General features: G+C 35.9%; 1 protein-coding gene across 1 annotated transcript in view; it reads right to left on the minus strand.

Annotated features, from left to right (window-relative positions):
• Positions 1-1,169: 1,169 nt before the first annotated feature.
• LOC132559573 (zinc finger protein castor homolog 1-like) overlaps positions 1,170-18,190 on the minus strand; it is a 28,010-nt gene continuing 10,989 nt past the window's right edge. Inside the window, exons 2-9 of the mRNA XM_060224203.1 lie at positions 8,750-8,879; positions 7,487-7,739; positions 6,319-6,535; positions 5,909-6,046; positions 4,856-5,702; positions 4,293-4,415; positions 3,772-3,889; positions 1,170-3,359 (exon numbers count right to left, since the gene is read on the minus strand). Coding sequence (XP_060080186.1) covers positions 1,170-3,359; positions 3,772-3,889; positions 4,293-4,415; positions 4,856-5,702; positions 5,909-6,046; positions 6,319-6,535; positions 7,487-7,739; positions 8,750-8,879 — 4,016 coding nt within the window. The remainder of the gene's footprint in view (positions 3,360-3,771; positions 3,890-4,292; positions 4,416-4,855; positions 5,703-5,908; positions 6,047-6,318; positions 6,536-7,486; positions 7,740-8,749; positions 8,880-18,190) is intronic.

Raw genomic sequence — 18,190 nt, forward strand, 5'->3', positions numbered from 1 at the left:
ACACATCAAAAAAATATCTCCAGGACAACAAGCAACCAGTTATATAAAACGTAGTTATTAAATTACATTTTATATACGATATCTATATAAATATATATATATATATATATAACAAAGTATTTACATTGCATCCCAAACAATAAACATATTGTGATAACAATACTATGGTGTAGAAAGTCAGCAAAGACTAGCAGTTAGGTTGTGTAAAATATATCTTAATACAGTAAACAAAATATCATCTTCATCATCATCATCATCATCGTCATCATCACCATCAACCTCGCACCAGCAGGTGATATAAATCCATCAGTGAAATATATTACACTACCTGTGTAATAGATACTAAAATATCCTCTAAGTTGATTCATTGTAATATTTAAACCATTTCAGAAAATGAATCTTACAAAATAAAATCAAACATCTTTCAACATTCACTAATATTTTCATCTGTTCAAATTTATTTTTAGGAATTTGAACGAAGTGTTTCCAACATCTTATCATATTTTTTTACTTATTTTCTCTGCAGAAACAGAAGATTCTGGTTCCAGTACCTAATAAACAGATAAATATAATCAATTCAAATGTTTTCTTGTTTTGTGTAAATGAAGAATAAAAAAAAAATAATTAAAAAATTCTGCATTCATAATGTTCAAAAACATATGTGTACAATGTATTTCAAATATGAATACCTGCACATAACACCAAGAATTATGAAATCTAAACAATTTTTACATTTACTATATATTTCAATCACATACAATGTATGTTTCCCTATACAATGTACTTACATCTTGTAATACATTTTCTGACAACAATGTAAAAGACACTGCCTGGAATGCAATATGAGAACCTGACTTGTTGGAATGTATTCATAATATGCTGGTCAGTTTACACAAACTTTACCAGTTGTACTCGTCTAATTAAAAGATTCTAAAAACTGATATGAAAATGTCCAAGAAATTCAGAACTGATTGGTATAAATGTAACCAGAATTGATGTTTCTCAAAATGAATGGAATGACTAGCAATAATACTTAAATCAGCAGTGAAGACACACAATTCAATCTGGACGACACTGTTTTTAGCAACAACGGTATTCAAGTTCCTACAAGGAACAAGAACCAGACATCATAGTTCTTCTTGTACAAATTTTTGCAGAATGATTAAAATTTAGCTGGCATGTTTGATTTTGTGTGAGGACATCTGAGCAGGACCTAGTACAGCATAATTACATGGGGTACGGGTACAGTGATAGTGAGTCTGCTTTCTGTTGTACTGGCAAAGTGCCACGCAACATTCTTCGTCAACAGACACCTTCATAAATCCTTGTGAACTGATGCTATCCATCTTGGAATGGTGTTTGCGGTGGGTAAGAACCTTACTCGAGTCTGTACAGCAATAGTCACACTTGAGACAGTGGAAGTGTGAGGCCTTGCCCTGGTACTCGCATTGATCCACATTACAGGACTGGTTCATGCGGAACTGTCTCATCTCTCCACCAGTTAGACTGTCAATACGCTCGTGACGCAAGGTATGCTGAATGAGACGAGATCTGTCACTGAAACTGTAGCCACAGTCCTCACGGATACAGTGGAAGTGGGTCACACCCTGACGATATGCACACTTTTCATGGTGGCAGTCCTCCTTCTGTTTTATACGAGTATAACCCTCAGGAATGGAGTCATCCTTTCCAGTTCGTGGGAGAGCGTTTTTCTTTTGCTTCACAACAACTGAATTACTGTCCACAAAGTCGTTACGTTTTGTTGCTGTCCTTTTTCGTCCAGATTTACGACCAGATCCTCCATCCTTCAAATCCTCCTGTCTTCCATCATCGAACCCATTATCGTTACTCTCAAGGACATCTGGGCTTTTCTCTTCATGAAATCTCTCATCAATGACAAGTTTTCCTGAGAAGCCGAGTCCAGAATCTCGATCATGGTTTGGTAAGGGTTGTGCACTTGTAGCATGAGCTTGCTGTGCTTTTGCTATCATGGTAGAAAATGTTGAGAATTCTAGGTTTAATGAAGAAGACCCATTTAATTCATCTTCATCTTCTTCACCAGGGTCAGACAGGTGTACAACCTCAGGTGGAAAATCCTCACTTTCAGTGGCACATTCAGAGCGGAGCTGAGTCTGTGTAATAACTGAGGCAGGTGTTGATGTTGATTGTGTTTCTTCACTCTTGCTTATCTTGACACCATGCTTGCAGATGTGAAGGCGAAGTCGTGATGGATCAGAGAAGGCCTGATTACATTCAAAACAATGGAAATGATCTTTCTTTTTCAATTTACAAAATGGTCTACCACAGTTCTGGTTGATATCAAAGTGCATACTTTCTTTCAACTCCTGCCAGCTGCGTTGGGGGATATGGTTACTTCCCTTCTGCTGTAGTAACACAGACAGTGGTGCATTGCCTGCGACCAGACCCTGAGTGATGACGGGTGTGGCCACAGAGCTCACAGTGGCCACATTGGGGACAACCAACGCCATGTTCGATACAGCAACTGGCATGGCCTGAAGTGTGGCAACTGGAGACACTTGTGTTGCTAGCTGTGTAGTCAGCGTTGGTATAGACATGGTGCCAGGAGATTTACTCAGACCTGACCAAGGAAAGAATGTCCCTGATGTCTTGATGATGCCTTTGTTTACTGATTCTAATGGGCTGGGGGACAGAGCTGGAATAATTGGCATGAACCCTTGTACAGACACATTAGGCGCTTCCTTCTTAACAAGTTGGAGAGGTTTAAGGTCTGCGGCGCCATCTGTCCTGTGTTTCTTGTCATGTTGCATCATAGTGCTGTGCCTGACAAAAGAATAATCACACTTGGGCTTCACACAATGGAAGTGCCGATTAATTTTGTTATTGTTGCAGTGGTTGCGGCGACAATTGACATTGCGGTCAAAGAATTCGAAGCCCTCCATAATGGTAACAAAGTTGTGGAAGTCTTTGGCGTGAAGGTTGAGGACATCGAGTCTGTCGGTGACATGGTGGCAGCGCGGGCGAGCACAGTGGTAATGCTGCTGTTGTCTGTAGATACACATTTCATCAGGACATTCCTCATGTTCCTCAAACATCTTAAACCCATTAATCACTTTGGGGAGGCCACTACTGTTGACAGCCACTTTTCGAGTGGACTGAGCAATTTCTTCCTCTGTCAACTCAACCTTGGGAATGATGGGGATATCGATTTTTGGATACTTTGGTGGTCTGCCCCTTCTCCGAGGTGAATTATCTTCAAGTTTTGATCCAGAAAACTTGTATGTCTTTCCTTGGGATGCCCTGGCATACTCATGGATACGGTAGTGTTCCAAGCGTCCAAATGTTGGACCAATGTGGGGCACAACATGAGTACAGCCAGACTGCAAAAGTAAAGAATTTGTATAAATTAAAGAGCTCTTACACTACTTTATGGCCAAAATTAAATGAAAAAATAAATAAAATAATAAAAAAACAAAAACAAAAAATAAAAGAGGAAAGAAAATTGGCAGAAATGTTTAAAACATAAATAAGCTTTTATTCGTTTAATAAAATGAATGACAAAAGAGATTAAAAAAAAACATACATATGTTGTTCCTATGCTTACTATTGTAGACATAACATAAGCTTTTCTAATTAATCGTGTAATATATTAAATGTCTGTTGAATGAAAATTGGCTATATCGTTTGTATAGGAGATTTATTCTTGTAATGTAAGTTATTACAATACTGATATGGTATGTACCAGAAAATACAGAAGAATACAATATGCCAGAATATGAAGCTAGAACCTACCCAGATACAGTGGTAATGTTTCTCCTTGAGACTATACTGACAACTGTTAGGACAGGCCTGAAGAGGTTCATACACATGGTAGGCCACAGGTGTGATACGGTCCTGTAGCTCATGGAATCTGCAGGACATAATTAACATTTTCATACCATAAAAAAATTGTTGTCATACTTAACTATTTTACAACTATGAATGACAAATGACTTAAAATATCTCTTTCCATCATAATGAAATATCTTCATGATAAAAAATGTGCATGTTCAGATATTTCAAAGCTTACAGTATCAACAGAAAGTTTTGAAAATAATATTTCTAAGCAAATTTCAACAATTTAACATACATACAGGATAGGAAAACAAGCTTAGAGCTTATATTAATTCCAAAGTTAAAAAAGTTAAAGGAAAAGAAAGGATTTGAAAAAATGTTGGTATACAATAATCCCTTTGATATTTGTATCAATGAATTTCACATATGATGTTGACTGATATAGTTATAATGATACATATGGTCCTGACAATCCGTACCTAGCATGCTCTCGGACCCCGTCCTTTGACTTGAAAAGCACCAAGCATCCCTCTACTTTACAATGGTAGTGATCCTTGTACAGATATTGGCATCGGGAGTTACAGGGGTCATTAGCTGTATACCTGTCAGGGTTCAGAGGTCACAGAAAATATAAAAACTGATAGTGGTTGAAATTAAGCAAGTAATGTACATAGTCAAGTGATTGTCTCCCTTAGATCATTCATAAAACCTCAAACTCGGCATGTAAACTCAAGTTAGCTGTGCATGAAACATCTTTTTCAAATGAGTTAATTCTAAGCAGTGCTTTAAAAAGCTTTGAACAAATTTCATTGATGCGTAGAAATAATAACTAACTTTACAGATTTTGTATTTTTTTTCCCCACCCAATGATTTACTTCAAAGTATGAATTAACTTTTCATATATTTATCGATGAAAAATGACCATTACATTAAACTTCAACTAAAAATACTAAAAAGATTAACACATGTATGTAAATCATGCCTAACCTTATCCTTCCATCAGAGAATGAATGTTAAAACTATAGTGACTATGCTAACATACCTTACAAGATAATTTTTCCAAGCCTCATCTCTCTCCCGCTTCTCCATAATGGGGGGCCTGGCAGGCAGGGGAACGCTAGCTAATGTTGAGCCTGCCTGAGAGGTGGCTGAGGATAAAGCAGGGGACGTTTGAGGGATTGCCACAGAAGGGGCTGAGGTAGGGGTTTGGACAGGAAGTTGTAACGGCTGTCGAACAGGAGATATTTCCTGTTGGGGGTTTATGGTAACTTCATCCTTAACATGCATGCCAGGTATGGGTAGTGTAAGCGAATCGCTGAGTCTGGCCCCAGTCAGGTTAAGAGCAGCCATTTTTGAAGTCTTCTGCTCGCTGTATGGCGTGTCGGGAACATCTGAAATATCGTCCTTTACACTGTCACTGTCTGGGTCCTGGTGAGAAACATCCATGGCAGTGTTTGATTCAGAGGATTCTGACTTTACATCTGAAAAGCTATTTTCATTTAGATTTGATGGTTGGTCCTCCTGCATGAATTTAGATTCATTACTTTCCGAGTCATCAAATGTTTCTTGTTTTATGGCCAGCGGTAGCGACATACTGGTCTGTCCTGTCTTCAATCTCTTGGAGTCATTGGAATCAAAATCATCCAGCGCTTCACGCTTGATGGCTACAGGAAGTGACATGGTCTGGTGGTTATTCATGAGTGTCACATTAGTGAGAGTATTCACCCTAGAGGGCGCCACTGTTCCCGCTATGATGCCTTGAGCATGACCTCCCTTAACGTCCTGTTGTTCCTCACGAAACTTCCTATATGCTGACTCAAAATCTCGTCTTTCATGCTTCCTCTTGTGCGAGTACAGCTGAGCAGTTGAATGCAGCACATAATTGCACCCTAAAACAAAAAAGACAAAATAAAGTTTCTGGAAAAGAAAAATTAAAGTCATGAACACAATAAACAAACTTTGTAGATTCTTACAAACAGAATGGCAAGACACCATTTTGAGAGGAACCCAAATGCCACATAAGGTATGTGATACTATTAAATGACTCTGATTATATAACTAGCTATAGATATGTAGTTATAAGGTGTGTACTTACCAGTGCGTATACAGTGAATATGGTTGCTGACTTTGGAGTAGCGACAGGATGTGTAACCACAGTGTTCATATTTCATGAATTTTTTGAAACCGTCTTTTGCCAAGACTTCATCTTTCTGGTGATAGGTTTTATGTTTCTCTACAAAGTTAGAAATATTCAAATAATGAAAATAAAACTTCTGATAGAAAACACAAATTGCATTTATATGAGCAGGTCAAAAGGTTAAATTACAAATTTAACCCAATACACTTCAGATTTATATTATGAGGTTGGTGTAAAAAAATGAATTATTGTAATTTTTAAAAAATGTTTAAAACTAATTATATATGCAAAACTATAATATATGCATTGATCACTATTTAGATGTTCAATGCTCACTCAAACAACTTTTTGGAACACTCAAGACTTACCCATGTCAGCCTTGTTTTTGAATGTGAAGTTACAGGTTGGTCGGCGACAGTGGAAATGAGTCGTTCTCTGTCCATAAAAGGCACAAGATGGTGTGCCACAGTCTTCTGTGGCTCGGAATCTCTGGAAACCTTCCTGGATGATGGCGGAGTCTTTACGATGATAGTTGGCATGCATTTGTACATCTGATGTACTGATATAGACCTTGTCACATCCACCCTGTTAGCAGAAAGTTACACCAGATAAAGTCTTGGGGGAAGTTACAATTGTATTTTGACTGGAGTTCAAAGAAGTAGAAAGGAAAAGATGATAAGAATATAAATACTAAGTCAAACAATCTATGTCAGATTAATTTTTTACTCCTTTGGAACCCGCCCCTCTGGCCACATGGGAGTCATCATTTATGCAAAATTCCATTTACCTATGTATGATTCAGAGCAAACTGGGACAGAATTCAACCATTCCAACTTTTTTTTTAAATGGTTTTCATGTCCATTTAGTGGTGGAGAATAAAAGCAAGGATTTAACAGCATTCCAACAAGTGGTTGCCTTTTAGGGGAAGTGGTGGTCAGGTGGCGCAGTGGTAATGAACTCGCCTTTCACCTAGCCGTCAGGGGTTCGATTCCCAGAATGGATGTGAAAAGGTATGGGATCACCTGCCTGACCAAATGGGTTTTCCCTGGATACTCTGGTTTCCTCCCAAAATAAGACCCCTCACATGCTTCCATTCGAGCCAGAAAGTGTGATTAATAAAAGTTGGAAAAACTTGCTTCGTAATTGTTGTAAAATAAATAAAGATTATTTATTTATTTATTTCGGAAATTCCATTTAAAGAAAATATACTAGAAACCAACACTGATTCCGAAGGGGCTCCACAGTAGTTACCTCTTGTGCTGGGCGGTCAGATATCAAGGTCTACTCATTTTGGGAACTTGCATGGATTTAAACAAATTGAAACTCATTTTCATAGATTATGTTTGTCTTATCATAAAATCTACAATGAATTTTGTTATTATATCGCATAGTTTTGTTAAAGATATACATTTAATATCATTGCCTTACATGCAGTGATATTGTAAAACATTAACAGTCACACCTGTTTGAAAATCATGTATTTTTCTGTACAGATATGAATAATTTACCAAACATTATGTCTACTATTTGAATTACCTGGAGGCAGTGATAATGTGTCTGACGGCCATTGTGAGTACAGCCTACGAACTTCTGACTGCAATCATCCATAGGACTGTATCTCATGAAACCATGCTGTAGAGACTCCTCCCGTTTGCGGTGCCACTTGAAGTGTCGAACCATTTCTTCCTTCTTGACAAAAACACGGAAGTTACAATCCATGCAGTGGAAGTGCTCACGATATCCAAGCTCATGGCAGTATTTAACTTTACATTCCTGTCCATTGTTGAATCTGTGTACAAAAAAATTACATAAACACTGTATTTAAGTTTAGAAATTCATTAAATTCTCTTGTCTTCAGTCACATTAAAAACTCTCAAGAGTTTCTGAAATTATCAACTTTTGCCTTTTTAACTCTCTAATAAAACCCATGGATACAGTCAAATTGCATTTATCTGTCAAAAACCAACAATAAAATCATCTCCTATTCATTTCAAAGTATAAAAGGGTATATAATATATAACTGTAATCCCATAGAGCAGAGGAGCCCTACCCTGACAGGTATACAGCATATTGTTCAGGAGCCCTACCCTGACAGGTATACAGCATATTGTTCAGGAGCCCTACCCTGACAGGTATACAGCATATTGTTCAGGAGCCCTACCCTGACAGGTAAACAGCATATTGTTCAGGAGCCCTACCCTGACTGGTTCACAGCATATTGTTCAGGAGCCCTACCCTGACTGGTTTACAGCATATTGTTCAGGAGCCTTACCCTGACTGGTATACAGCATATTGTTCAGGAGCCCTACCCTGACAGGTATACAGTATATTATTCAGGAGCCCTACCCTGACAGGTAAACAGCATATTGTTCAGGAGCCCTACATTTACAGGTATAAAGTGTATTATTTATGAGCCCTACAGTTACAGGTATAAAGTGTATTGTTTATGAACCCTACAGTTACAGGTATAAAGTGTATTGTTTATGAGCCCTACAGTTACAGGTATAAAGTGTATTGTTTATGAGCCCTACAGTTACAGGTATAAAGTGTATTGTTTATGAACCCTACAGTTACAGGTATAAAGTGTATTGTTTATGAACCCTACAGTTACAGGTATAAAACATATTGTTCACGACCCCAACACTTATAAGTAAAACATGTATTGTTTATGAGCCCTACAGTTACAGGTATAAAGTGTATTGTCTATGAGCCCTATAATTACATGGTTACAGCATCGAGCTCAGGAGCCTTACTTTTACAGAAAAAAAATTATTCAGTTTTTTAAAATGAAAAACCTACCGTTTAAGGTACTTTGAATAGTCTGGTAGGAGTACTCTCCCTTGAGAGTTGGCCTTGACCTTGCTTTGGTGGTTGAATACTGCCTTAATGTAAGCAGCACTGTTAGTGAACTTGTCTTGATGCTTGTTTGCTGGAAAAAGAAAAATGAATATTAAGCTCAACCACTAAACAATGTACAGGTTCACCACTAAATAATGTACAGGTACACCACTAAACAATGTACAGGTACACCACTAAACAATGTACAGGTACACCACTTAACAATGTACAGGTACACCACTAAACAATGTACAGGTACACCTCTAAACAATGTACAGGTACACCAATAAACAATGTACAGGAACACCTCTAAACAATGTACAGGTACACCACTAAAACAATGTACAGGTACACCAGTAAACAATGTACAGGTACACCACTAAACAATGTACCAATAAACAATGTACAGGTACACCACTAAAACAATGTACAGGTACACCAGTAAACAATGTACAGGTACACCAATAAACAATGTACAGGTACACCACTAAAACAATGTACAGGTACACCAGTAAACAATGTACAGGTACACCACTAAACAATGTACAGGTACACCACTAAAACAATGTACAGGTACACCACTAAACAATGTACAGGTACACCACTAAACAATGTACAGGTACACCACTAAACAATGTACAGGTACACCACTAAACAATGTACAGGTACACCACTAAACAATGTACAGGTACACCACTAAAACAATGTACAGGTACACCACTAAACAATGTACAGGAACACCACTAAACAATGTACAGGTACACCACTAAACAATGTACAGGTACACCACTAAACAATGTACAGGTACACCACTAAACAATGTACAGGTACACCACTAAACAATGTACAGGTACACCACTAAACAATGTACAGGTACACCACTAAAACAATGTACAGGTACACCACTAAACAATGTACAGGTACACCACTAAAACAATGTACAGGTACACCACTAAACAATGTACAGGTACACCAGTAAACAATGTACAGGTACACCAATAAACAATGTACAGGTACACCACTAAAACAATGTACAGGTACCAAACTTAAACAATGTACAGGTACACCACTAAACAATGTACAGGTACACCACTAAAACAATGTACAGGTACACCACTAAACAATGTACAGGTACACCACTAAAACAATGTACAGGTACACCACTAAACAATGTACAGGTACACCACTAAACAATGTACAGGTACACCACTAAACAATGTACAGGTACACCACTAAACAATGTACAGGTACACCACTAAACAATGTACAGGTACACCACTAAACAATGTACAGGCAGGTACACCACTAAACAATGTACAGGTACACCACTAAACAATGTACAGGAACACCACTAAACAATGTACAGGTACACCACTAAACAATGTACAGGTACACCACTAAACAATGTACAGGTACACCACTAAAACAATGTACAGGTACCAGACTTAAACAATGTACAGGAAGGTACACCACTAAACAATGTACAGGTACACCACAAAACAATGTACAGGTACCACACTTAAACAATGTACAGGTACACCACTAAACAATGTACAGGTACACCACTAAACTATGTACAGGTACACCACTAAAACAATGTACAGGTACATCAGTAAACAATGTACAGGTACACCAGTAAACAATGTAAAGGTACAAAAAGACATATTAGCAGTATGATCAGAGTTTTAATTTTAAGCAAAATAAAAATTATTGTTGTTTATGTTGTCTTCTCGGTATCTCATTATTCAAACAAAAAATACTTCATGATATGTTCTAAAGATTTCTTTGGTTGAAGCAAGTAATTCAAAAAGTTAGAAAAAACTTAAGATGTTTAACTTATTGTCTGATAGCATATGTCAGCCTTGTAAGGGCAAAGTAATTTGTATTTCATTTCAGCCCAGGTCACTGTCTATCCAAGTGAGATCTTGTGAACCAAATTTATTTAATATCTCCATTTTATTTATTGCTTTGTGTTGTAATTAAATCTTAACTGAAATATGTTTCTTCTGTTATACATAAAACAATATCACGAAGTATATTACTGATATACATGCACTAGGTTTAATAAATAGAAATCCATATTCATGCATTTCGATATGTACAGAAAAAGGCAAAATACTTCTATCATTCAAGTCAACTGGTACACTGACATTTAATTAATGACAATCAAAAATTCTCGACGGCCACAATTTGAATATTTAGGATTGAAAGCCCAATATATCACGCAAAAAAATGTCAACAATGCCCATCAATTTTCAACTCACAAACTGCAAAATGCTCCAACAGAATTGTTACTTTATCAACTTACCACAGAGAATCGCAAAAGTGATGAATGGGATGAGAGATAATTTTCCTATTCTGAAATTAATTAGGACCTTTTAAATGATTAACTGAAGGAATAAACACAGAGCTTTTATTCACTTTAATGGTTTTTTTGAATGTATAGGTGTGTGTATATACACATCAATTAATGTTCATAGCGGACTGCCAATGAAATATAGTGAACACTTGTTTCCCTCTATAAATTTTGTGCTTATAAACAGCCGTGAGTTATTTATATTGCTATAATGAATATATCACTTTTATACGTTAGAAATTATGGAAACCATTTTAACATTAAAAGTTTCAAGAATAAAACATTTTAATCGGACATGAGTCATATTGGGATAGCTTGACAGTTTGATGTGTCCGTGTCATTTAATCTATATTAATAGTTAAGATCTTAACATGTAAATGCCAAAATACTAAATCAGTAAGACTTGGGAATGAGGTGGTATTAAAAAAACACTACCTGTACTTGTGCGACAGTAACCTGAATTTAACAGATACTTCTCAATACACAATGTCTAAATATCACTGGGGTCAATTTAAAAAATAAAGCAGTTAAAGTTAATAATAAGTCATTAATTTTTGTGGAGTTTCATTTTTTTTTCTTCAAATTTGTGGTTACTCTTAATTCATGAATATGTCCATGAAATGTATGATAAGCTGATAAAAACTGAGGTGGATTAGAATACTGGTAGGTTTCATAACATTTTCCCACAAAATCAAGTGCCAACAAAAATGCATTGTTTTGCTAAAGCATAGAATTTGAGCCCAATGAAAATATTTGATTATATAGTAGGCAATGTACAAGTGGACAGGTTTAATACTTATTTATGAGATAATTTCCAGTCACTTTAAACAAAGTTCATTTAAGTTATAATACATTGGTAATTCAAGTTACAGTCCACTTAAGTTTATTAAGTCCTATTATGGTCAGTCAAATTATTTAAACTGTTGTCTAATAATACAATGTACAGTTAAATACAATGTCAATAAGAATTAAGTCAAGCAGTGTCCAGTCAAATCAAACAATGTCAAGTTAAAACAGTGTCCAGTCAAATTAAACAGTGTCAAGTTAAAACAGTGTCCAGTCAAATTAAACAGTGTCAAGTTAAAACAGTGTCCAGTCAAATTAAACAGTGTCAAGTTAAAACAGTGTCCAGTCAAATTAAACAGTGTCAAGTTAAAACAGTGTCCAGTCAAATTAAACAATGTCAAGTTAAAACAGTGTCCAGTCAAATTAAACAGTGTTCAGTCAAATCAAACAATGTAAAGTTGAGTTAAGACAGTGTCCAGTCAAATTAAACAGTGTCAAGTTAAAACAGTGTCCAGTCAAATTAAACAGTGTCAAGTTAAAACAGTGTCCAGTCAAATTAAACAGTGTCAAGTTAAAACAGTGTCAAGTTAAAACAGTGTCCAGTCAAATTAAACAGTGTCAAGTTAAAACAGTGTCCAGTCAAATTAAACAGTGTCAAGTTAAAACAGTGTCCAGTCAAATTAAACAGTGTCAAATTAAACAGTGTTCAGTCAAATCAAACAATGTAAAGTTGAGTTAAGACAGTGTCCAGTCAAGTTAACCAATATCAAGTAAAGTTAACCATGTCAAGTGAAACAGTATCCAAGTCAGATTAAGGAATGTCCAGTCAGGTTAACTAATGTAGGGTCAAATTTATAACCGTGTAAGGTTAAATTTAAAACAGCGAAAGGTCAAGTCAAACAATATCAAGTAAAATTCAATAATACAAAAAAATGTGCTGAAAAAACTGATTGCTCATCAAGTTTTACAAAAGACTTTTCAATAATACAATGCAATATTCTACAATGTAAAGACTTGTTCAGCAATGTCCAGCATGCATTTTCAATTGATGTTAAACAGTGTTGGGTAAAGATATACAATGTTAAAATAAGTTAATAATACAATGTCAAAACAAGTTATACCAAATGTCCAGTTCTTAGAGATAACATGAGTTCTTCACCATTGATCATATAGTTTTTGAGATATGCTCTAGACAAAATTATGACGGACGGACAAACGAACAAAGTGGCGACTATATGCTCTTCCTTCATTTATCATTATAGATAATATAACACTTTTATTATTCAAAATAATAGATTTGAGATTTTATCTTTCTATCAAACACAAAAGGATTCAAATTTGCCTGAAATTATTTAATATAGACTGTCATCTTACAGGTACCACAAAATTTTATGAACCGACCAATAAAATTTATATGTTCGATAGGACTAGTGGTATATTACTCAACTTCACTCAGAATGTTATTCTGTAACCTGGCTCATCAGTGTGTAAGGGTGGGATTGTGGCGTGGGGGCCTGGTCCAAATGTTTACAGGCTTGTCAAATCAATAGCTTGAATTACATACTGTATGTATTTTTCAAGGACATTATGACACTGTCTTAGGTTACCTCTATTTCATATTCTAGGATAAAGTATCACTTTTCACAATTATATTTCACAAAAAATAACCACCTTTACTGTAACCTCCCATCCTATCTCCCAAAAGTAATCACCTTTAAGGTAACCTCCCATCTTACCTCCCAAAAATAATCACCTTTAAGGTAACCTCCCATCCTATCTCCCAAAAATAATCACCTTTAAGGTAACCTCCCATCCTATCTCCCAAAAATAACCAAAAACACCTTCCAAAAATAACCAATGTAACCTCCCAAAAATCTGTAACCTACCTCCCAAAAATAATCAACCTTTAATGTAACCTCCCAAAAATCTTACCTCCCAAAAATAATCACCTTTAATGTAACCTCCCATCTTACCTCCCAAAAATAACAACCCTTAAGGTAACCTCCCATCTTACCTCCCAAAAATAATCACCTTTAATGTAACCTCCCATCTTACCTCCCAAAAATAATCACCTTTAATGTAACCTCCCATCTTACCTCCCAAAAATAACAACCCTTAAGGTAACCTCCCATCCTATCTCCAAAAATAACCACCTTTACTGTAACCTCCCATCCTATCTCCCAAAAATAACAACCCTTAAGGTAACCTCCCATCCTATCTCCCAAAAATAACAACCTTTAAGGTAACCTCCCATCCTATCTCCCAAAAATAACAACCTTTAAGGTAACCTCCCATCCTATCTCCCAAAAATAACAACCCTTAAGGTAACCTCCCATCTTACCTCCCAAAAATAACAACCTTTACTGTAACCTCCCATCCTACCTCCCAAAAATAACCACCTTTACTGTAACCTCCCATCCCACCTCCAAATAATTACCTCCTAACTCAAACTGTACCTCCTGCAAATTCATACTATAAATTAAAAAGTTTGGTTATGAAATTTTGTTACTGGAAAACAGGAAAACATTGAAATATGTCAGATGTTTTTAGTCTTCTTAAGCCCCCAAAATCACTCAGTTCACAACACTACAAACACTGACCTAACAAAGAAGTGTTAATCTGATATAGATATCAAGTCAATTACTTTGTCCCAATTCTGAATTTGCAAAAATGCTTTTTTTCATAGAATGAATAACTGCTTTAAAAAATCTGGGATTAAAGTTACAAAACAACTCAGTGACAGTGTCTGTAACAAAAGTTTAGAAAGCTGTGAATTTCTCCCCCAAATGACAGCCCTGTCACATATCTCTGACGTACCAAATCAAAGTCTATAGTTGCCCTATTATTAATTTCATGTGTCACTCAGGACCCATCCTGTCACTACTTTCATGAATTTCTCTGACATTTAATTTCATACTTCCTCAAAAATGTAGTAGATGATGTAAATTTATGAACTAGTTTGTGTCATTTTCAGGCATTTCACAGTCATTTCTTCTAAAATATACCCTTTGTTCTCCAGCAGAATCCATGCATAATTAATTATAATTAATTTATGTCTCAAACTTCGACATTTACGACACAATTGGCTTATGCATAATTTTTTCTTTAATGACCAATAAAATTAAACGAAAACGCCAATATGTTGACCACAGCCTAAGATTTCTAGTATATACCTACAAATTAATAGTGATGTTTAATTAATTATTCTCTGTAGGTTTAACGACTTTTTATATTCACATACAGGGACAGCTTAATTCTGAATTATCATCAGATGATAATAAATCTCCCTTTCTGATTGTGATAGGACACCTGATCTCAGTGTCAGTCCATATTATATGTGACAGTGTTGAGAAATCCATATCAACGAATTTGTACCAGATAATACTTTAGTGGGTTAAAACCTATCTTCAGCTTCCCTATCCCTATATATACCCTTTGTCAACTGGAATCACCTGAAAAGTCTCACTGAATTTTTTTCATTTATTCCACAGTATCTTATAATTAAATTCATTGTAAACAGTTTAAATCAATTGCAGCTGCATGCATGATTTAGCAGACCTTATCCACTGTTTAATGTAACAAACAGAAATTTAAATAAAATTAAAGACAAAATAAAAAACAATTAACAGACGTTTGTTTGTTTACTGGGTTTATTGCCTTGTGAAAAGCAGAGGTCAATTAAGAGAACTTATAAAATCAAAGTGATCTGGGACGACTGTTTGTAGTACGAAATCTAGGACAATCTATAAACATTACATGGATAATAAAACACAATTTGAGGACTATTTTCTTATCAGTATTAAATATTAGGGTAAAGGACTCCGAGGTTTGGACAACAGAGTTCAAGCTTCAACATGTGGCTGGTCTATCTATTTACTTCAGATTAAGCGTTTCCTAAAGATAGCAAAAAAATTCAATTCACATGATCTACATGTACAAAGTAATGTCAGAATTTTATCAAAACAGGTCTTAATTTGTTGATAAAACTTGTGAAAAATGTCAGCTGTCTTGAGCTGTGGTCTACAGTACTGAAGTTTTCACGGTAATTCAATAAAAGACCCGAACAACAAAATTAGTCACACATCATCTAGTGTATAAAATACCGTCTGCATGGGACCAGAACTTCAAACATAGATTATATTGCAGTACTTTAAAGAAATAGAGAGAAAAAATGTCCTACTGAAGATATTTGGACTGTAGCCTAAATGGCTTGAGTAATACAGAATATGTTCTGAAATAATGGCTGCTTCAGGTACAACTGCTTAAAACGAGATTTTGGTTCAATTCAACTGAACCTAAACAAAATAACGCAAAGCATAACATTATCTCCCAACCCCCTCCTGTGCTCCATTATTTTAAAGAAACACATACAATCATTTATATACAATACAATTGCAGGACAGGTATTATCTCTATTCCACCATTGTTATTATTATTTTGATGTACATGTAGATCATCTTTTACTGTTAAGGTTCATGAGTATGGTTTGGCATCATTTGCAAATCAAATAATTACATAATCAATGCCAATTGTTATATGATTTATCATATAAATATGAGGATTTCTTGTAAAAAATTGAAAACTTTGCCAATGATTAAAGCTTTTTTTGATAGACAATAGAAAATAACCAAAACGAAAACTCCTCCAGTAGTAAAATACATCATGAAAGTGCTAAAGCTTGTACATATAAGTGTTTACTGTTGCCATGCCCTGTGGAAACTGAAATTTGCCTGTACCTGTGTCTAATCTGTTTCAATGGTAACAACAAAAGCTCAGAACTACACTGTACTAGGCAACTTCTAGAGTTGATAGGATGATAAGTGGACAAAGTTTCAGGTAATTTTCTTGAACAGTTTTGACAATTTTTACACCAGAAACATCAAAATTTGTGATTTTGCCCATTGCCATGGTAACAAAAACAAAACATAAGAAATAAGCACTACCAGAATGTTAGGTTATATTCATCTTGAACCCTTTTAGAGTTCTGCCCCCTAAAACTATAATTTGTAATTTGGCCTATCTGTTTCCATGGTAACAGAAAAAGTATTTAAACGAAGAATTTCTCCTTAGCAAAAAGCACTACTGGAGTACAAGCTTGGTATGTTTACAAAGTCTTGAGTAGTAATCTTGAGCAGTTTCAGAGCTCTGGTCCAGAAAATGCTCATGCACAGACAGATGCAAGCATGCACACATGGAGCCCATTTTAATATCTTCTGTAAATGTGATTCGGGGAAGGGGGGGGCATAAAAATGTCTAAAACAAACTTCGTTATTTAAATGATTTCAAACAGAAACATATTGACCTCTTCAACAGCTTCCACTGAATGACCTGAGATGAATTTGACTTTTGTTTTATGAATTGTCTGTAACACTTACATATACATTTACCAGTAACATCAGACATGTATCAAAAGTATAAATTACAATAAATTACAGGTTTATTAATTAAAATAAGCAGGTAGTTTGTTGAAATATGATCACATCAATTAGTACTGCCCTGCCTCAAAATGACCTTTATTACACTAAATAAACCCTTCTCATCATTGCTGGTTGGCCCAACCCTCCCTATCCATTTCAGTTGACCACACCCTCCCCATCAATGCTGCATGAACCAAGCCTCCCCATCAATATTGGTTGACCTCACCCTCCATATCAATGTCGATTGATCTCCATGATCCCCTCAATGTCAGTTGATCCCCAACCTCCCTATCAATATTGGTGGATTCCCACCCTCCCCATCAATGTTCGTTGGCCCCACCCTCCCCATCAATGTTGGTTAACCCCACCCTCCCCATCAATATCTGTTGATCCCCACCCTCCCCATCAATAATGGTTGATCCCACCCTCCCCATCAATGTTGGTTGACCCCACCCTCCCCATCAATATCTGTTGATCCCATTCTCCCCATCAATGTTGGTTGACCCCACCCTCCCCATCAATGTTGGTTGACCACACCCTCCCCATCAATTTTGGTTGAACCCTATACTTTCATACCAATGATCTACTCTAAACAAGTGACAAGTCAACATATTCAGTCATCTTTAGAGAAGACAAGAAATATTCAAAACATGAAAAGCTTTTATCAAAACAATCGATGAAGGATTGAAAACAGTTAAATTTGATACAGCTGATGACAACTGATACCACTGGTAGTTCAGCTCTGACAACTTCTATATTATAAATCAGCAAGTTTTTGGCTCCATTGAATGTCGCCGTAAGAAATCCAAATAACACTAAATAGCATTGAAACAAGAATACATT

Source organism: Ylistrum balloti, unplaced genomic scaffold (genome assembly GCF_031769215.1).
Source record: "Ylistrum balloti isolate Yb309-2 unplaced genomic scaffold, AGI_CSIRO_Ybal_v1 Utg370936, whole genome shotgun sequence".
NCBI lineage: Eukaryota > Metazoa > Mollusca > Bivalvia > Pectinida > Pectinidae > Ylistrum > Ylistrum balloti.